Raw genomic sequence first — 22976 nt, 5'->3', positions numbered from 1 at the left:
TGGACGTGGATGGACGCAGACAGGCTTGCCTTAAGCACACCTGCTGCGCGTGTCTGTGGCCTTAGGGTTCTTAAATACGGCAAGGGTCCGTGATTCTAACCACTACAGCACTTTAATGAGCAGAAATTATCCCTCTGTGTGGAATCGGGTCCGGAATGCGGAACAAAGCTGCAAATACTATAAGAAGGTGTGTAGAAGGGACCATGCGATCGATAAAAGCTATTTAAACTTTAAAGTAATATGAATATAAAATTAGATTCCCCCAATAGTTCTAATTTAGGGTATGTATACAACTATGCATTTAACAAGTTGACATATACCGCCACACTAACCGCTGCACATCTGCGGCATTGGGCACTTAAATAGGTCAAGGGGCCACGATTCTAACCACTACAGCATGTCAGTGAGCAAAAATTACGCCTTTGTGGGAAATTGATCCGGAATGTGAAAGGGAGTACCAAATACTATAAGAAGGTCTGTAAAAGTGACCAGGTGAGTAACAAAAGCTTTTCAAACTTTAAAAGTAATGTGATTATAAAATTAGATTCCACCCAACAGTGCAAATTCAGTTTATATACACAAATTTGCATATAACCAGTTGCTATATACTGGCACACTAGTAACCGCCGCGCATTTGTGGCATTGGGGTTCTTAAATAGAGCAAGGGGCCACAGTTCTAACAACTAGAGCGCCAGCGAGACGATGTCATTGACTTTTCATAAACCTCTCTATGGCCATGTTGAGGAGAAACCATTACATTTTCAGCCTCCATTGTGATATGTAGAGGTCTTTTGTCTATATATTTTGCTGTATATGATGGGTTATAATAATCTACCCGTAAGTCCATACCCATTTTTATAAAAAAGCTTCCTCAAAAATTAAGATTTGTTGTTCATAATGAAGCTGACCATTTATGCACCTTGAAGTAATTGTAACCCAATCTATATTCCTATAGGACATAGGTCTAAGATCGTAAATGTTATAAAACAATTTAAAAATATTATGTCTGTTCAAAACAAAATCTCCCTTGAACGAAGGGAAAATATCTGATAAGATGATACAAGGCGTAGATTGATAGTTGGCAGTGTGATTCAAACTCATAACTGACATTCAGTGTATCCAAGTTCCTTTGTAGATGGACAGATAATGGAAAAAAGGCATTGTTGTCTGATATAAAACATGAGTTTCATTAGAAACAATGCAGTTAGAAGCAGGGATCTGATCATGCTGTGGTGATGAGATCTTCTCACAGCGAGAAGAGACAACCATTGGAGTTGCTTCAATATGACAAGCGTGATTCACAAGATTGTCCAAAATAATTACTTTCATACATCATTTGCAATAACTTCAACTTCTTGTGAGAGTTTCTGAAATGTAGGTTTCTTTAGTGGTTTATTTTTAATTTTCCAGAGTTTATTATACTTTTTCCTGATACGATTAATAGACTTTATTGTATCCTTGCACTGACATGAGTCCCTCGTCTTAGTTCAAGTAGTGTCTGACAAAATGGAAATACAGTCAGAGATTTCAATTACATCTAGACAGTATTAGGATTTAAAGGCAAACACCGAATCTTTACAAACGTTTAAAGAGTTCTACTCCTGTAGTGGATTGCAGGGAGAGAGATCCTTTACCCTTTCAGCTGCTTTGAGCAAGCTCGGCCAGTGTGAATATTGTGTATTCAAGAGTTTCTTCGGAGGTAATTTTGACCTCAGTCGTGACCGCATTACATATCTTATGACCTACATCTGAAGTTATAACCTTTAACAGAAGAAAAAGAACTGACAGTTTGGGCACATGTACCATAGGTTGTTTATTATTTAATTTTAAGATTGAAGGTAGAACAGAATGCATTGCTGTCTTCATGTGAGAAATTGGACCTTCCCGGATAAGGGGTTGGAAAATAATTTCCTCCTCCCCTGTTGTATGAATAAAAAGTCTAAGTGCCACTATAGAAGTGTATTCTAATATAAGTTGTTCTGTAGATGTTGAGTCATCAGGACCAAGAGAAACAGACACCTCAATTAGGCAACTAGCACTAGTCTTCTAAAAAGCGAGAAGCATTAAAAAGAGGCACCTAGTCAATTAGTGATGAAGTATGCTTGACTGCATTTTGCAAACGGAGCTTCATATTTAAAGTCTCTCTCTCTGGAGATGAAGATTGAAGACAGTGAACAATGATCAGGAACCAGATATTGAAATAATGATTGAACAGTGGAGAGTGTGCACATTTTTAAGGATTGTTGAACTTGGCCCCTTTTCCCAAAATGTTTCGCTTTTCACCCCCCTGTTTTAGGATGTCTCCCCCATGGTAAATCACTGCATTTGGAGGGAAAGCCTGGCACCCAGGGTGCTCTACTCCTCCCCCTGAGCCAGTTAGAACTACTTCGCTTGAGAATTCAAGAAGCGTCCAGCCTTTCTGGAATAGGTAGACCAGTAGAGTTGTCATGTGCTGAAACAGAGCTGGGGCAGGAACGTAAGGGGACCTGCTGCCAGGGGATACCGCCACTTGGGCCTGTGTCCTGGACCCTGCACCCAACTAAAACTCCTCTACTGTCCTCAGGGCTAGTGGAAGCCCCACCTCAGAAGTTCAGGCTGCTGTTCAGGAGGAGGGCCACGTTGCAGTGGAGGATGGTGTCAGCCTACCGCCCTGTTTTGATGAAGCCCTCACTGACTGTTGACCTGGCCCAGTAGTGCCTCTGCTCTGTCCCCCAGGCCCCCGAAGAAGGGAGGCCCTCCTAGGTCCCAGAAGCTGCCGGGACCTTGCGCCACACAAGCGCTGCGCCCAGAAGCGCCTGGAAGGGAAGGAGCACCTTGGACCCCCCAGGAGGTGAGGAGTGTTACCCTGGGGCCCCTGGGGCTTGCTGCTGGGACTGTCTGCCCCCTAAGCACCACAATCCTAAAGCGCTGTGCTTAGAAGAAGCGCTGTGTGCCTGCAAAGCGCTAACCTTGCCCAGGACTGTTGCAGCCTGCTGTGCCCTTGAAAGCGCTGGCCCGCGGGAGATTGCCTCGTGTCCCCAGAGCACCGTGACCAAGCCTGCCCTGCTGTGTGTGTCAAAGCGCTGTATTGCCCCGGGAACTGCTGCTGGCCCAAGCGCTGTGAGCGCTGCTGTGTACTCTAAGCACTGTATCCGGAGGACTGAACCCCCAAAGCGATGTGCTGACTGGAAGCGCTGTGGGGCCCCGGAGAACTGTTCTTTGGGGAGTGCTGTGTTGCTAAGGAACTGTCTGCCCACAAAGCACTGCATATAGAGCCTGCGCTGTGCCCCTAAGCGCTACAGCGCGAGATTCTGCCCGTGGTGCAAATTTAAATGAAAGCGGTTGTCTGCCCCTTCCTGCCGCATTGGCGCCGGAGAGAGCCCGGAGCCAGAGGAAGATCCCAAGGATCCCAGTGAGTGGGGGCTCCTTTAGACTGTGGTGGGGGGTGTATCGGGGCACACTGTCGGTGCCCATCCCCCGGTGACAGGGTCAGGCCTGGACTGGACTGTTCCTACACAACTGCCCCGCTGGACAGAGGTCAGTTGCCATCATTGGGGGCCACTGGTTGAGGGGGCATTTTATCTGGAGACCCCCCCCCCCCCTTTTTGTGACTGCGCAGTGATGCCAGCGGTGACTCTGCTAAGGTTATTTACTGGTTAGGTATTGATGCCTGGTTCCACTGCCTATGCCCCTCCTGGTTTTACACCTAATGTAGTGGCCAGATTGTGCCCATGGTAAATGTGATTATGCCTGTCTAAGACAGATGTTGATGCTAGGTGTTTAAGGTTCTTTACACAGGAGATGCTAATGCCAGGCCCGCGGTGTTATGCCTAATGTTTTAGTTTACGCTAAAGCCTACTGCTGAGGTTATGCCAATGATTAATGCCTGTGTTTTTCCTGCTATACTGACCCGGTGTTTCATGCATTTGCTAACGTTCTTTTTATTTCAGCTGGACACTAATGGACTTACTTACCTTTTTTTGCTTTACCCATTTTCCCTGTAAATAATCCCCCCCGGTATCCATTGCCCTGGCGCCAGTTGGCGCCCTACTGTGCATTACTGTGTTTTACCTTTGCAGGTTGGAAACACTGGTTGAGGGGGCATTTGATCTGGAGACCCCCTCCCCCCTTTCTGTGACTGCGCAGTGGTGCCAGCGGTGACTGTGCTAAGGTTATTTACTGATTAGGTATTGATGCCTGGTTCCACTGGATCGTCCCACGCTGATGCTCTTCGGCCTAGATATACTTCATGTTACTGTTTGTACGCCTAGTACAGGGTGTGGATGCCTATGCCCCCTCCTGGTTTTACACCTAATGTAGTGGCCGGATGATGCCCATGGTAAATGTGATTATGCCTGGCAAGGATTAATGCCTGTGTTTTCCCTGCAATACTGACCCCGTGTTTCATGCATTTGCTAACGTTCTTTTCATTTCAGCTGGACACTAATGGACTTACTTACCTTTTCTTGCTTTACCCATTTTTCCCTGTAAATAATCCCCCCTGGCATCCTTTGCCCTGGTGCCAGTTGGCGCCCTTTGCAGGTTGGAGACAATACATGAGTTATTCTTTTACTTCCAACCCAGCGTCGTGCCTCTTTTGTAGTGTGCCTGGTGTGTGGTATGTGGGTACTGCGTGGATGCTTCACACATGTCCTCAGGAGTTTGGCCTGCCCGCTCTGCTTCATGCTACCCCAGTAGAATTGGCTACCCCATTTCTAACAAGGATCTACTCAGACCTAATGATTTTTTGTTCTGTTCAGAGGAGTAAAATATTCCTGAATATAGTGCTGCTTCTTCTTCCTTAGCGAGTCAGACTCCTTATTTGGCTTTTCAGGACTGAATAATGGAGCACCACAGTCAAAGGCGTTTCATATGTAATCTTTCTGGTCTGGAGTTCATTCATTAATACATGCATTGTAGGTTTGTAGAATCTCAAACAAAACATAAGAGACTTCTTTCCCCAACTAGGAATTGGGAAGTCTCATTTTAGACAGAGACAAAGCTCATAGGTATTTTGGAGGTTCACTATTTATTACCTTACAAATGATGCATGCTAGCTTGAAATGTACTCTTACTAATGGCATAAGCCAGTGTCGGTCTTTAGTACAGACGATATATGGTAATGGTTTCCTTTTGTGGCCATCTTCCTGGCCTGTTCAATGGTGCAACAATGCTTATAATGCAGGAGGCTTTCTTTAGAAGTTGGCTGTGTATGACCTTAAATGTGATGCACTCTAGCTTAAATTTTAATTCTTACTGCTGGAGGAAACCAATGTAGGCCTTTTAATACTGCCAAAATATGCCTTTTTAGCTAGTGGTGATAGGCTCTTTCAGAAGAAGCAGCTGTGTTGACATTTTCCCCTGTTGTTTCCCATCCCTTGCTGCATGGATGCTACCTATTAGTGTTGGTGGGACCGTATCAATTTCTGAGAGTTCCAAGGGTCCACATTCACATTGGCTGTGCTCTTTCTAAAGCCACATCTTTTTCTGCATGCCCGTGACCGCCTGACTTTGTAGCTTCACCTTATATACCACATGGTTTAAGGCACCACATTGCAGGAGTAAAGCACTGGTCAACCCTTTGTATAGGCACACCCTCTTGTCTACAGCCCCACGCCCCCACTATTCTGGGGCATGGTTAGTCTGCAAATATGTGAACAGTCTTTAAGCTAGTTTTAATTAACTTTGTGCTCAATGTGATATAGAGGAAGATACTGAAATAGGTATTTTTCACCTTTGTTCATGCCAATGAAAACGTAATTTTAGTGTGAGTTTTGATGCAAGACACAGTTATACTTATATCCATTCTCGCTCTTACTCAAGAAAAATCCTCATACCCTATACAATTGTGTATGGTTCCAGGTGCATCATTGCAATGGGTCTTGATAAAAAGCCTTCACCTCCTCCCAAAAAAAGAAAAGAAGATCCCGATGATGAAGACTATGAAGATCCAAAAGTAGAGACTATGATGGGCAAAATGAAAAGTGAAGAGCAATGTATTGAAGAGATGCAACTGGAAAGAGCAATGTCAGCCACATTGTCAGCCTATGGGGCAGATAAGGAGACATCAGAGGACAAAACCGAGCTAGAGGGAGATGCAGAGGAAGAAGAGTTCATCAGTGAAAATGGAGATAAAACCAAAGATGGTATGTGGGGTAACTCATAATATACCGCTAGAGATAATTTCAAGGCATATGCTCCCCTCATTAAAGCTCTCTTGATTTGGGGATTTTGATTTTCAAGAATGCATTCTACTTTTTCTAACCTATTTGATTTCATATCCCCATGCCTGTTTACATCCAATTGTGTTTTTCTTATTTCTAGCTAATACATTTGGGATAATTTAGTATCGGTTTCCTCCTAGCCCATCAATGTTGAGTTGGCTTGCCTCTGCTCAACCGGCAGGACTATATTGCAAAATCCCCACCAGTTGCACAGTTTTAATTTGAAATTAAAAGTTTTAAACTTCAGTGCTATATCACATTTCAAAAAAAGGTTAATATGTATTCTTATGGGTTCCAAATTGTATCAAAGACAAATATTTTTTATGTAGCTCCACCCTTTTGTCATTCGATGAAAAATCAAAGTCCTATTTCTATTTTTGTGGACTGTCCCTGTATTTGTTTTTCTGAATCTGGTCACCCTATTTTTAGGCTCATGATGATGTGTCAGGAGCTCATGAAAGTAGAATAACTTAGATTGGAGAAGGTAGTGACTCTTACTAGTCTGTAGTGAGCAGCGGCATGACGGTACGGGCCAGCCCACTGCGACAATTCCCTTCTGCATAGACTGCAGGCAGTGGCAGCGGTCGCGACTGCCCTGCAGTGCAGGCTGCCTGTTGAGCCAAACACCACTGTTCTGGTGGAAGCCACAGTCCGGGTCAGGTCGTTACATCATTTTGTGTACGCAGCATAAAAACGTGCGGTCCGAAGAGCAGCAGGCTGCGCTGACAAATTTAAATTGTCTGCTGCCCCGCCCGCTCATGCTGTCAGGGGGGCCCCAATGTTTATATACAAAAAAATGGGTCTGCTGTTAGCAGTAACTACCAGCGTCTGGATCTGAAGATTCCCACGAGGTCCCCTGTGTTTTGTAAACTACAAATACAGAACAAACTTCACAGCCTGGCACTGTGAACCATGGGCAAGCTTCACAGGATATTGTTGGCCTGTTGTTGGTCTTTTGATTCCAGAGCTGCCGATCCAGCACAGGTGTGTGAAGCTTGCCTTGTGTTTGTGATAACAGACCGTCAAGCTTGCACTTAAAACACAAATCCAAATTCAAATTTTGGATCTGCAAACTCTTACAAATTGAGTGTTCGCTGCTCTCATCAGGTTGGGCTCACGCCGTGACCAGATGCCAGACCCTGCGATTAACCCTACTGTGCACGACAGCTGCCTGTGGCAGGATGGGCTTTGGGGCCAGGCCCTGCAGCCAATCCCCTAAATAAACGCCCACAGGCTGTGCGCACTGGATGATGTTTGCATGTGATGAGTTGAGTACAGAACCTCTTCCGGGTGGTACACATGGAACTCTTGTATGTTGTATATAATAAAAACAAATTAAAATTAATTTAAAAAAAAGTTAAAGTATAGTTAATGATAGCTTTGTTCAACACGTTTAAAAAACCGTACATCTAAAATACAGCTATAGTGCAGTTATTTAGGAATTAAAACTGAAAAAACACTGTACATTCATAATTTGCGCAACATCTATGCAAACCATGACTTGCACACAAAATGTAAAGTTTATGACCTCACTATATTCTCACTATATTCATACTGACAAATAACACCTAAAAGCATTCATGTTTACCTCTGTCAAAGTGGAATGTGAAATATCATCTTACCTGGAAGATAAATGAAAATATTTTTAACTGCATCTGTTTTTATTAAGTGTGAGATCATGAGCATTGCACTAGATGCTTGGAATGTTAATACAATGTACAAAACCTCCAAGCGTAGAAAAGGTTTATGGAGAGGGTAGGTGCTATACGTTTTGTAGACGTCACTCACATAGCAGATAAAACTTGTTTTAACAAGTTAGGTGTCTCTATCTAGTGAAAGTTGGTTCTGTATTATACTTGATGTGTTATATATGGTGCACTGCCAAAACCTTGCAACTAGTCGGACCAATATCCAGTGCATTACATAAATTAATTAAAATCTTTCATAGCCAACCTTATGGTTAGTGATTGTGATGTGAAGTTGAAGGGTCAACCTTTCAAATCATGCAGGCTAGACATTGTTCACACTCTGTGGACAGATCGTGCGCTGCTCGATAATTGGCCTCACTCTATCTATCTATCGCCCTCACTCTATCTAATGCCCTCACTCTATCTATCTAATGCCCTCACTCTATCTATCTATCGCCCTCACTCTATCTATCTATCTATCGCCCTCACTCTATCTATCTATAGCCCTCACTCTATCTATCTGTCGCCCTCACTCTATCTATCTGTCGCCCTCACTCTATCTTTTGCCCTCATTCTATCTTTCGCCCTCACTCTATCTATCGCCCTTACTCTATCTATCGCCCTCACTCTATCGCCCTCACTCTATCTGTCTATTGCACTCACTCTAACTATCGCCCTCACTCTATCTATTGTCCTCCTTCTATCTATCTATCACACTCACTCTATCGCCCTCACTCTATCTATCGCCCTCACTCTATCTATGGCCCTCACTCTATCTATCTATTGCCCTCACTCTATCTATCTCTCGCCCTCACTCTATCTATCGCCCTCCCTCTGTCAATCTATCGCACTCACTCTATCTATCGCATCACCACAGCATCACTCAGAACCCCCACAGCATCACTCAGCACCACCACAGCATCACTGAACGCCACAGCATCACTCGTCGCCACCACAATATCACTCAGCGCCACTACAGCATCAGTCTGTGCAATCATTCAACAACTGGTTCAAATATGTTCTCTCAATGTTTCAAGCTTTATTACAAATGTCACAAAAAGATGTTAATATTTCACTTCTGTTCTTGGATTTCCGTCACAATAAAATACACTGAACATAATCTTCACAAAAGTTATTTACAAAAGTTTAAGCTATTGCCATTAAAAATTACAATAACTTTTATTTAAGTATTAATTAATAAAACAATTAAAAGCCATTGTTATTTGTAATATCAATACATCTAAGTCACGTAAATACAACACATATTGCATTACAAATGCTATAGGTGTCACATTTGCGAAGTTTGGAGCTATTGGCACTGCAAATGACAAAGCTATTAATTTCGCTATTTTCAAAACCAACACATAAATACAAAAATTGTCATTTACAATACCAATAGCTCAAACTTTCCTAATGCGAGACCTAATGCATTGCAAATGCTTGGTTAGCCAGTAGAGGGATTAACGTTTTATTTGAACAGTCTTGTTAGATTTCAAGTTAGTGAGGTCTTTACCTGCAGAAGTCCAAAGTGTGGATTGAGCCTTTCTGTCTCTTAGGAGATTCTGAACAGGAAAAGCAACTTCCAACACACTGGCCAGTAAACCTTGTCTGAGGTCGCTTGGAATTTATATTGTCTGATATTGTTTGTCACATGTTTACACTGATTGGTGGTTGTATCTGATGTTTCTATTGGATTAGGGTTACTGTCCTCATTGGTTGGGTATTTGAGTGTTCTGATTGTTTTCTGGGTCTGTGATTCAAAAAATGTAGGGTTTGGACTAGGGCTAGGGTTAGGATTGCTATTCGTAGTAGGGACTAGGGTTTCCTGTGTTATTGGTTGTTGGGATTAGGGTGGGACTAGGGCAAGGGTAGACTTTTAATTAGAAGTAGCGATTAGTTCTTCTGGTGTGATTGGTTGCTGGACTGGTTGTGGGACCAACAGTAGGGTTAGGCTTTCTATTGGAAGTAGGGACAAGGGCTTCCTGTGCCATTGGTTGCTTGGACTTGGGGTGGAACTACTGGTAGGGCTAGGGCCGCTATTGTACTAGAGATTAGGGTTTTTGAACTGATTGGTTGCTTGGACTAGGGCTAAGATTGGCTGTAAGGTCCTGGTCTCCTATTGGCTCTAGATTTTTAAGGCTAGTGTTGTGTTTGGATAGTGTTAGGGCTAGGGTTCCCATTGGCTGACGGGGTCACCGGATTACTAGGGCTATAAAACACCAGGTTTAGGGCGTTTCAGCCCGGGCGTCGAGGCTAAGGGCGCGGAGGACAAGGGAAGTTGCCTGTTTGAGCCTGTGAAGGGCGGAGAGGGCAAGGGCAGTTGCCTGTTTGAGCCTGTGAAGGGCGGAGAGGACAAGGGCAGTTGCCTGTTTGAGCCTGTTCGAGACTGGTCAGGGCAAGGGCCAGAAATGCTGCCCAATATACACACCTCTATTATGCATCAATATACTTTCGATGTACTTATGGATCTATATATTTATCACTTTCTTCTAATTTAGCATTTCCAATGCACTTCCCTATTTCTCAGCATATACTTTGCTCAATATATCCTCTACATCCACTCTCTCATTTAACCCTAAACCCCATACCACTACTATGATCTCCAAAATAACCCTTTCTAGACTCTCTCCTACTCTACCCCTCCTTGCATCATTTTACACCTCTTTTACTATACCGATCCCCCCAAACAAACGTTTCTAAACTCTTCCTTCTTTTCTACCCCTCCCCAACCCTTCTCAACCCAAATAACTAACATATCCACCACTTAAATTACTTTCATGTTTCACCATACTAATTCAACACTAATCCTGATGAGTTCCAGAGTAGCGTGCTACTTGCGCTTCAAAACCCCATCAGGGGTAGCAAGCGCTGTATAAATACAAACCTCTTTCCCTTCACTATCCCGCCACCTACCCTTCCCTACCCAAATAACTGAATAACATATCCACTACTCAAATTTCTTCATATTTTACTATACTTATTTTCAACACTAATCCTTTGAGTTCCGGAGTGGCTTGCTACTCGCCAGAAAAGCGCTTCAACATCCATCAGGGGTAACAAGTGCTATATGAATGCAAACCTTTCTTCCCCTTTTATCCCTCCGCTATCCTTCTCACTCCAAATAACTGACTAATATCCACCACTGAAATTACTTTCATATTTCACCATATTAATTCACCACTAATCCTTTATGGGTTTCCTGAATAGCATGTTTCAACACCACATCAGGGATAACAAGTGCTATATAAATACAAACCTTTTTTCCTCCTCTATCCTTCTGCTGTCATTCCAAATCCAAATAACTGACTAACCTATCCACCACTTAAAATGTACTTGCGTGCTTCACTATACTAATTCAACACTAATCCTCTATGGGTCCCGGAGTAGCGTGCTACCCGCCGAAGAAGTGCTTCGACATCTTGTCAGGGGTAGTAAGCGCTATATAAATGCAATTACAATACAATACAATACATGCCACGGGCGAATGTTACATTGTAGCGTAAGCCAGCCCAGAGCGAGCTGAGCCATCCCTCAAGACAGCCACAAGCAGCTTGTCAGTGGTGCTAAAAGCAGCACTCCGGCTTGACAGCTGAGGAGGCACTGTAAATATAGAACTTCACATTTCAGTGCAATGATGCAGGCCACCACACTGAAATGTGTTAGTCTAATACCTAACATGTGGTACTTGGCGGGGCTGTGGTGGCCCTGTGGCAGATGGACTGCTGAAGTCATATATACCGGCCCAGCCATTGAAAGCTCTCCTAGTGTTTGAGGGATTCTGCTCAGGAACAGAACTATGCTTGGGACCATAGAATATCAGTCTAAGGGCTAGATGTAGGTGGGCAAATACCGGTCGGTAACGGCCGAAAATCGGTAAATGTCCCGTTACCGACCGATATTCAGCCCTCTGCGATGTAGGAGGCTGGATTTAAGGATTCGGTATTTACTGATTCCTTAATTTAAGGAATCAGTAAATTACCGAGGCCCACATGCATCATTGTGTCATTTTGCATTTCTTAATTTGCGAAAAATAAGGAATCGCAAATTAAGAAGTGCAAAATGCTATGCATCATTTTTTTCGGTATTTCTTTGTGATTTGGTAAAAATCGCAATTTTTACCGAATCCCAAAGAAATACCGAATTCTTAAGTTAATTTTCGCAATTCCCATTGATTCCTATGGGCCAAAAGGCCCATAGGAGTCAATGCAAATTGCGAGTGGCACTTAGAAAATTTCATGGGTGCAGGGGGGGGTCCAAAGGACCCCCCCATGCACCCCTGAAATGTATTTTTCGCATCATGTTGCACACACACATGTCCTAAGGACATGTGTGTCCGTAACATGAATGTTGAAAAAAAAGCATTTTCAACATTTTAAACACTTTTTCCAAATTTACCGAGTGGTTCAACCACTCGGTAAATTTGGCACCCTATTTGCGAATTTTCACTTTTTAAAATAATGATGCATTGCTTTTAAGAAATCGCACATCTGCGACTTCTTAAAAGCACCCGCAATTTTAGAATTCGCAAACATGTTACGAATTCTAAAATTGCTTCATGCATCCCAAAAAGCACTTTTGCATTCGCAAACGGCCGATTTTAAGGAATCGCACCGTTTGCGAATGAAAAAGTGCTTGATGCATGTGGGCCCGAATCCTTAAATCCTATGTAGGGAGCACTCAAGTGAGTGTATTTTTGGTTTAAGGATTCGTTATTTACCACCAACTACAAGTTGGTGGTAAATAACAAATACCTTTAAAAAAGCAATTTTGTGCTTTTTTAAAAGTGCCATTTGGCAGACATACATGCCCTTAGGGCATGTATGTGTGCCACACAGTAGCGGTCGGCAGTAGGTGTTTCTATAGGGCGGTGACGTGGGCAGGAGGAGGGGCAGGGTGGGGGGAAATAATGTATGGATTACGGAGTTTTACAGGTAAGTAAACATTTAAATACATAAAACGAATTTCGTTGCGCACACTGCATCACCAAATGTGATGCAGTGCGCGCAACGAAATTCGTTTTATGTATTTAAATGTTTACTTACCTGTAAAACTCCGTAATCCATACATTATTTCCCCCCACCCTGCCCCTCCTCCTGCCCACGTCACCGCCCTATAGAAACACCTACTGCCGACCGCTACTGGTGCCACATGTGCACACATGCATGCTTTAGGTGTGCAACAGGGTGTCACTGTGACACCCTGCCACCCTTGAATATGCTCCACCTATTACCGATTCGGTATTTAACGAATCGGTAATAGTGAATGGCTTCCCATTCATTCCTATGGGCCTCCAGGTCCATAGGAATGAATGGGAAGGTATTCCTTATTACCGATTTGGTAAATACCGAATCGGTAATAACGAATATTACCGAATCGGTAATAACGAATATTACCGAATCTTTAAAATGTACTGATTTTTTACCTACATTCTATTTACCGATTCTTAAATACTGAATCAGTAAAATTCTGTATTTAGGAATTGGTAAATAGAAATTACCTACATCTAGCCCTAAGTCACCATACCACATCAGTATCCATGGGCCAGACTCCGACTAGCATATAGAGCCTCACTTGCCCTCCTAACTTTCCCAGAGAGGCAAGTGATTTGGCACCCGAGAACACAACCCTCTCAACCCTCTCAGGGATCACGGTAGCAGGTCAGCCACTTTCTTTCCCTCACCAATGCAAGTCCACGATGAATCTAAAAAAGACACGAAAGAAGCTTATAATATTTATTGAAACTATTGTGCTCTAATATGCAATAACTACACCACAATTTGAAAACAAATGCAGGCCAGTAATGTCTTTAGAATATTTGAAACAATAAAAAACCTCGTCATATTACCTGATAGATTTGCCTAAACCCACCCCTACTATTGAAGCGAAGTGTTATATTCTAGATCTCTGGGATTAGTGGTGAACCGCATACCTCGGCGTACAAAGATGGCTGTTAATCATCGCAGCTGACGCAGCCTTTCTGTCTCAGGACTTTTGCTCTGTTTGCAAGTGTCTGCTCTGTGTGTTTTTAAAATGACACGTCCCAGGCTATATGACAAAACATGTGTTTAAAAACAGCAGCTGGGTTTCTCAATTATGTTTAGGTGCTAGTGTCCGCCCACAGAGAATAAAGAGCAGTAATGTTTGTAGTGACCACTGACGTAGGGCACTAGGACCCTGTGGGTCACAGGGCAGTGACCAGGTCACTGGACATGACTTCCTGTGGACGGACAGGAAGTGGACAGTAGAGGACAGGACGAGGACGAGGACAGACGCGCCGAGACAAGCAGAACACACACGCTAATAAAGAAGTGTTCCAACCTCCGTTTGGTTTCCTGTGCATGACGATCGTGCCTACTAATACACGACATCTGGCGATGAGGGTCATAGAACACCACCAGCACGCGACCGAGGAAGCACAACGATCGAGGAAGTGCAACGGCGATGCAAGGAGCTACACGGGAGCCCACCCCGATCAGCGTCCTACAAGAGCTGCCAAAGTGCGGTAAGAAGCGCCCAGGAGCAGCGCCAGTGCCAATTAGAAGCGCGAGGCGATCGCGCTCGAAAATCAAACACGAAGTCTCGCGAGAAAGGGGAAATCTCGGCGGCCATTTTGAAACAAGGCAGGAAAGCCAATAGAAACGCGGCGGCCATTTTAAGGTCAGGCAAAAGCGAGATTTCGATCGCGAAATCTCGCGGGAACACGGGCGGCCATCTTAACTAGGACAAAACAAGAAAGAACAAGAGGAAACAAAGGGCAGCCATTAGAAGGGCAGGCAAAACGAAAGAAGCCCAAAAGACAAGAAAAGACAAGCAAAGAAAGAGAAAAGAGCAAGGAACAAGGAGAAACACTGCCACACCAAGAAAGAACTATAAATAAAAGAGTAAACAAGAATAAAAGAACACAAAAGAACAGAAATAAAATAAGTACAAAGGCAGCAAAAGAAAAGAAAGAAAATGCCAGAAACAAAGCAAAGTGCGCAGTATCGCAGACCAATGCCTTTCAGTGTATCAGAGCCACAAGTGGGCATACGATGGGAAAAGTGGATTATGAAGTTTGAGCGATACATGGAGGCGACCGATGTAGTAGAAGGAAAGAAACTAGGACTATTCCTAAACCTAGTGGGGGATGAGGTGGACAACCTCCTATTAACACTGCCAAAGAGCGAAATAGGAACATACGAAAAGCTGATAAAATGTCTAACGACCAAGTTCGACCCCCAAAGAAATGTCGATTTTGAAAGATATTGTTTCAACATAGCATTTCAACAGCCGGATGAATCAATGGACGATTTTGCAACAAGGCTGAGAAAGCTAGTAGCAAATTGCGAATTCGAAAAATATGACAATGAACAGGCCCTTCGCCTAAGACTGATAGAAGGCTGTCTGGACACAGAATTTCGCACAAGACTACTAAAGGAACCGATCACTCTAGAAAAGATTCTAGATCTAGCGAGAGCGGAAGCAAGGGCAATGGTACAAGCAAGACAGATGGACTGAAGAGGAGAACAAGTCCACAGAATGACGGACACAAGCAAGACGGGGAACTGGAAGAAAGGATCAAAGGAACAAGCGACAAAGAAACAAGGTTCCCAATGCTACAGATGTGGTCTGGAATTTCCACACAGAGGAACATGCCCAGCATTCGGTCAAACGTGCAGGAAATGCAACAGAAGCAACCATTTTGCCACCATGTGCCAAGGACCGCAATTAAAAAATGAACGAGGAAGACCAGGGAGACCAAGAACAACAACGAACAGACACGTACAGCACATGGAAGCGACTACCAGGAGCTCGTCTGTGGAGTCGGGAGAAGAGGAAGAAGAAGAAGAAACAACAGGGAAGGTAGAACGCCTATACCTCATGTCCACGGACGAAGGGTATGAAGAAGAGCACATCAGATTAGTGGATAGGAAGTCAATAAAGAAGACGATTGGGTGACCATTGACGTAGGACCTCACCAAACAGAATTTGTACTGGACAGTGGGGCCACGTGTAACATCATGTGTGCTACGGAATATGATAAAATGAAGAGGAAGCCACCGCTACAACCATCAAATATAAGAGTATTTACCTGGGGTGCACAGAATCCAGTAACGAACATGGGAAAATTCACGGACACCATGACGCACAAAGGAAAGACCATCACAGAAGAAATACACGTGCTACGAGGAGACATTCCAGCACCATGTCTATTAAGCAATGTAACAGCAAATATAATGGGCCTACTAAAGATGATGTATCACATGTCGGAAAAAGAGAATATACTACAAGACTACCCAAAATTAACAAAAGGACTTGGAAAACTGAAAGGACGACAAATAACTCTGCACATAAACGAATCAGTCAGACCGGTCGCCCAGCATCACCAAAGGGTACCCATCCATCTACAACCTCAGGTGGAGGAAGAAATAAAGGCACTACTAGAACAGGACATCATTGAGCCAGCAGAAGGGCCAACGCCATGGGTGTCCCCAATAGTGGCTGTACCAAAAAAGGACCCCACACAAATTAGAATCTGTGTGGACATGAGAATACCTAACACAGCTATTGAACGAGAACGACATCCAGGGCCGCATCTAGATGACATGATAAGCTGCCTGACGGGAATGAGAAAATTCTCCAAGTTAGATCTATGCAAGGTGTACCACCAACTGGAGCTGGACCAGCAGTCCCGATACATAACGACCTTCTCAACGCACCTAGGATTATTCCGCTACAAAAGATTAAGCTTTGGAATATCGTCAGCAGCGGAAATATTCCAGGAAACAATCAGGCAGATCATTAGACCAATCAAAAACAGCCTGAACTACAGCGATGATATCCTGGTTTTTGGAAAATCAGATGAAGAGCACGATAAGGCATTGAGGGAAGTGTGTTCACAGCTAGTAGAGGTGGGCCTAACAGTTAACGAGAAGAAATGTGAACTGGGAAGAGAAGAATAAGTGTTCTTCGGACACATCTTTTCAAAGAGAGGGATGAGACCAGACCGCAGCAAAATAGACACCCTTTAGAAACCGAAAGAACCAAAAGATGTCGCCGACGTGCCCTCATTCCTCGGCCTTGCCAGCTATTGCGCGCGATATATAATGGACTTCGCGACGGTGAGCACGCCACTGAGAGAATTAACGAAGCAGGGCCAAACATTCGAATGGACCACAGAGTGCCAAAAGGCGTTTGAAGAAATAAGGGCGTCAGTAACGGCCGTAGATCACCTGGCCTATTTTGACCCGAGCCTGTGCACCGAATTGACAGTAGACGCCAGCCCGGTAGGTCTTGGCGCAATACTAGCGCAACACAAGCCTGGAAAAGACTCACCTCGACAGATAGTAGCATACGGAAGTAAGAGTCTGTCGGACATTGAGAGAGCATACTCTCAACCAGAAAAGGAGAGTTTGGCAGTAGTATGGGCATGTGAGCACTATCACATGTTCATCTATGGAAAACCATTCACTATAGTGACAGATCACCAAGCTCTAGTGACCATCTACGGGAACCCAAATGCCAAAATACGACCAAGAATCGAAAGATGGGGGATCAGGCTGATGGACTACAACTTCAAGATTGTCCACAAACCAGGAAAAGACCAAAACCCAGCGGACTACATGTCACGACACCCGCTTCCCCATCAAAAAGAGGGCACCACAATGGCAGAAGAATATCTAAACTTCATCGTGAGACAGAACACTCCGGCGTCAATAACAAGTAAAGAACTAGAGCGAGAAACAAAAGGAGACCCGACAATGAAGGCAATTGGAACGGTGGTGCGGCAGCAGAGATGGAGACACATTAACAGTAACACCCCTACAGAGGAAGGGGTCAATAAGGAAGAACTACTGGCATTTAAAAAGATAAGCGAGCTGTCTGAAACAGAAAACGGAATCCTGATGAGGGGATCAAGAACTGTAATACCATATCGACTGAGGAAAAAGACAGTTGAGCTAGCTCATGAATCGCATCGAGGCATCGTAGCGACAAAGAAGATGTTGAGAGAAAAAGTGTGGTTCCCAGGATTGGACAACATGGTGGAGGAAGAGATATCACACTGTCATACCTGTCAAGTAACAGGACCACCTGCCAAGCCCACACCATTGAAAATGTCGGAACTGCCACCAGCAGTATGGACCGAGTTGGCAGCAGACTTTGATGGGCCACTGGAGACTGGACAATACCTGCTAGTGGTCATTGACGAATTTTCAAGGTTTCCAATAGTGAGAGAAGTATCGTCGACATCAGCAAGTGCCACCTTGCCAGTGCTAGATGACGTATTTGCTGCCTGGGGCTCACCACAAACACTGAAAACAGACAATGGTCCTCCATTTTCTGGAGAGGAATTCCGTAGATTCATGGAATACATGGGGATCAAGCATAGGAAAATAACTCCTTTGTGGCCACAGGCCAATGGAATGGCAGAACGATTCATGGGGACTATCAAGAAAGCCATCCAGCGAGCAAATTTGACACAGATATCAATTGGACAAGCACTTTGTCAAGTGCTAAGAGACTATAGGAACACCCCTCACGGCTCCACTGGTAGATGCCCAGCGGAGTTGGTGCTAGGAAGATCCAGCAAAACAAGGCTACCTCAAATAGACGCAACGGCAAGCACGAATAGAAGCGACATTGCAGAAAGAGATCACCAAGCAAAAAAGAAAATGAAAGAATATGCTGACAAAAGGAGAAATGCATCTGAACACCAGCTAAATGAAGGAGATCTGGTGGTAGTGAGACAGAAACAGCAAAGGAAATCAGACAGCCCATTTTCAAAAGATCCGCTGGTTGTGACTGGCGTAAAAGGTTCAATGGTGACTGCAGCTTCAGAACATCAAAGAATAACAAGAAATAGTTCCCACTTCAAGGATCTCAAAGTGGAAGAGGAAGGAGTGACAACAACACCAAAAGTGGAAGAAAAGGAGCAAGGAACCAGCAGAGAGACAATATCACCGAAAGTGGAAAGCGGAGGACAAGAACTGAGCAGAGAACAAAGACCAAGAAGAGAGTGCAAGAAGACAAGAAGACTATTAGAAGAAATGTAGAGAGACTCCTCTCTCTCTCTCTCTCTCTCTCTCTCTCTCTCCCTATCTATCTATCTTCTTCTTCCCTTTTCTTTTCTCATCACTGTGACAAAGATCTTTGTTTTTTACAAGGGGGGAGATGTAGTGACCACTGACGTAGGGCACTAGGACCCTGTGGGTCACAGGGCAGTGACAAGGTCACTGGACTTGACTTCCTGTGGACGGACAGGAAGTGGACAGTAGAGGACAGGGCGAGGACGAGGACAGACGTGCCGAGACAAGCAGAACACACACGCTAATAAAGAAGTGTTCCAACCTCCGTTTGGTGTCCTGTGCATTTCCTGACGATCGTGCCTACTAATACACGACAATGTTGTTTGACCTTGCATGGGATGCTCCAACTAAATCCCAGGAAAAGAACAAAATACAAAAACATGTGCTGAATATGTGTGAAAATAAAATGTGGCACAAAAACAAGAGTGATATTTGGTAACATCTGCAAAGCAAAAGCGGCCGACAACGTGCATAATTAGGATAGCATAGGGAAAACGTCAATGGGCTATATAGGGAACACACAACACCAGATTTCACAAAAATGAGACAGACAAACTATTGCTTTGGTGGGAGAATAAAATCATCAATTTGCCACTGGCTTCCCCTTTTCCAAATTTTAAATGATCCCCATTGTCTTTTGAAGGTGCCTCAATAGTATTTTGTAAAATATCATTCATTTGCTTCCTTCCCTGTGTGGAAGTTAAGTCTGAATTTAGATTTCTTTTCATCGTATGTAAAATCCCTGACGTCCTCTGCTTAATTAAGTGAAAGTGTTAATTTTGTGATCTAGCTCATGCAGTAGCACGTTAATAGAAACTGCAGCACACACACACAAATGTAATTGCACTCAGACTTTAGAGCAGTTGTTAATAAGATTCATGATTGGTCATTAATTTTCACAATCCACTAATAGCCAGGGTAATCCAACATATAGGAAAAACGGAAACGCGGGAGCAGTGCAAGGTAACAACTGCAAATGATGTGCATATTCTTAGAAAATGAAAAATAAATCAAAAGGCAATTTGTACACGTGAGTTTGAGTTTAAAATTATTTATATAGCGCACTTTCACCAGCGGTTTCATGGCGCTGCAACTGACAGATATCTGGGTGGGAATGACGGGTATTAAACAGGAAAGGAAAACAAAAACAGCAAGGTAACTAATTAAAGGATTTAGCAAATAAATAAGCTTTAAGCTGTTTCCGGAATTGCTGATAGAGAGATAAAGCTCTAAGCTCTAAAGGCAAGGAATTCCAAAGGAGTGGTGCAAGGGTCGCGAATTTCGATCCTCCCCATTTCTTCCTCCGGAAATGAGGGACTGTAAGAAGGGATTGAGTGGATGAGCGCAGTTCCCTAGTGGGGACATAGGGAATGATCTCTGATGAGATGAAAGCCGGGGCCGTGCCCAGTCGTGCTTGAAAGGTGATAGAAGCAAGCTTAAACTGGACACGTTCACGGACAGGGAGCCAATGTAAAGACTTGAGGAGGGGAGTAACGTGGTGGAATTTTGGCAGTTTGAACACCAGGCGCGCCGCCTGGTTCTGGATCAGCTGCAAACTCCTTAAGCTATATGCAGGTATACTTGCAAATAGGGCGTTGCCGTAATCCAGGCGGGAGATGACCATCGCCAGGGTGATCAATTTCAGAGCATCAAAGGAAAAAAAACGGGACACCTTGCGTATGGTGCGTAGTGACAGAAAAGAAGAGGACACCACAGAACTAACCTGGGAGTGAAGAGTGAGCTGGGAATTAAGTTTAATGCCTAATGTTTTAACTGAGGTAGAAGGGACGGGTGGAGAGCCTAGGGATGGGGGCCAAAAAAGAGAAGACCAGGGACTGGATGAACCACCTGTCAACACCAGCTCAGTCTTGTCTGGGTTGAGTTTCAGATGGTTGTGGTTCATCCAATCCCGGATATAAATCATAATAGATTGGAAATTTAGGACAGAAGCAGGGGAAGAAGACAGATTGAAGACAAGTTGGAGGTCATCCGCATAATTATATACGCTGACCTCCATTTGCTGCAGTGAAAAAATAAGAGGGGCAATATAAAGATTAAACAAAAGAGGTGAAAGGGAGGAGCCTTGGGGAACCCCGCACTGATCTTTCCAGAAGTCCGCAGAAAAATCACCCAGGCGAACCGCCTGGGTGCGGTCCCTCAGGAAGGAGGACAACCATACCAGGGCGGTACCCCCGATCCCCGCCGCCTTGACACGGGAAAGCAAGATGGTGTGGTCAACCGTGTCAAAGGCGGCTGAAAGATCGAGGAGAACCAAAGCCTGGGTCTGGTTGGTGTCCATTCCCTCCCTGAGGTTGTCAAGGACCGAAAGTGCTACGGACTCCGTAGAGTGTGCGGGGCGGAAACCGGCCTGGCGAGGGGCCAAAACCCCATACTCCTCCACAAAAGAGCTCAAGGAACAGGTGACATGGCGCTCGAGCACTTTGGCCAAAAATGGCAGGAGGGAGATGGGGCGATAATTGGCGGGGACCGAGGGGTCTGCGCCAGGCTTCTTTAAGATGGGGACGATGACTGCTGTTTTAAGTGGGTTGGCTACAACACCCTGAGAAAGAGAGCTATTTAGAAAGTGGAGAGGAGAGTCTGGAAAAGTAGTAAAAATGTGACGGAGGATGTGGGCAGGGCAAGGATCTAAGGGGGAGCCAGATTTGACAAGGGGGATTATCGAAATCATGGATTCCTTAGTCAAGGGAGGGAGGGCAACGAGTTGTCCCTTGGGGGGAGGACACTGAGGATCAACAAAAGTAGGGGGAGGTGGGGGAATGTTGGCTTTGATGATGGCAATCTTCTCAATGAAGAAATTGTTTAAGGAGTGACAAAGTTCCTGGGACGGGGTGGGCTTCAGAGATGTCCTGTCGGAGAATGCAGATTATGCACTATCGAGAAAATTTCCCTCGATTGGTTCTCAGCTGCGAGAATCTTTGAGGAAAAATAGGCTGTTTTAGCAGCCAAGATAGCCTTTTTATATTGAGCCAAGATGTTGATGAACTCCAATCGGAGTAGGGGACAATAGTTCCTCCTCCAGACGCGCTCAGCTCGGCGTACTGTTAATTTGGTGGTTTTGAGATCCTCATTGAACCACAGATTGGCATCCTTCTCCCGCTTTGAAGTAACCCGCTTCAGTGGGGCAATAGAGTCACAACCTGAAGAGAGCCATTGATCAATAGCCGTGACCTGAGAGAGAGTGGATAGACCTTGTAGAGAGGGGTAGGAAGCGGTTAGTAAGGCGGATAGATTGTCAAGATCTACTCGCCCCCAAGCGCGGACCCAGACAGTCTTAGGAAGTGGGGGCTTAACAGGGGAATTGGTGGGAAGGGAAAATGAAATTAGGTGATGGTCCGACCACATGCAGGGTAAGATGGATAGGGCCTCTACAGGACAATTCAGGGACCAAATCTGGTCTAGGATATGTCCTTTGACATGGGTAGGAGAGTGGATATGAGATATAAAATTAAGAGATTGAAGGGTGTCTGAGAATTCTCTTGAGGAAGGACATTCTGCGGGGTCTGATGGCCAAAAATTAAAATCACCCAAAAGTAAAATGGAGGAGTTATTGATCGTGATTGTGGCCAGTACCTCCTGAAAATCAGAGAGAAACAATAAAGGGGTTTGTGGGGGACGGTAAGTAAGAACACAAGTGAGAGGGGGGGTGATAGAAGTGGTGCGAATAGCCAGGTACTCCGTAGTAGCAATATTTGGCAGAGAAAGGATTTGAAAAGGGAGGTCAGCTCGAGTAATGACCGCTACATCGCCCCCAGCCCTACCATTAGGGCGGTCCGCACGTAGAGCATAATATGGGGCTGGGAGGGTGGCCAGTAAAACGGGGAGAGAGTCATCGCAAAACCAGGTTTCTGTTAAAATGAGAAGATCTGGTGCATGGAGGTCCAGCAGTACCGATAGTTCGTGCGAGTGGGCTACTGCTGACCGGGTGTTCAAGTAATAGGCCGAAAGGGTTCTAGGAGTTCCAAGGTTAGCATCACCTCCAGAAGGGTGAGGGGGAATGG

General features: G+C 44.5%; 1 protein-coding gene across 3 annotated transcripts in view; it reads left to right on the top strand.

Moving 5' to 3' along the window:
* The window catches only part of ERICH3 (glutamate rich 3), a 569740-nt gene that overhangs the window by 276026 nt on the left and 270738 nt on the right, over positions 1-22976 (top strand). For all 3 annotated transcript variants that reach the window (XM_086953866.1, XM_086953868.1, XM_086953865.1), the window contains exon 10: positions 5842-6125. In XM_086953866.1, coding sequence (XP_086809992.1) covers positions 5842-6125 — 284 coding nt within the window. The remainder of the gene's footprint in view (positions 1-5841; positions 6126-22976) is intronic.

This window comes from Lissotriton vulgaris, chromosome 1_1 (assembly GCF_964263255.1).
Source record: "Lissotriton vulgaris chromosome 1_1, aLisVul1.2, whole genome shotgun sequence".
NCBI lineage: Eukaryota > Metazoa > Chordata > Amphibia > Caudata > Salamandridae > Lissotriton > Lissotriton vulgaris.
The sequence above is the reverse complement of the archived record's forward strand: the minus strand, read 5'-3'. Positions and strand labels throughout refer to the sequence as shown.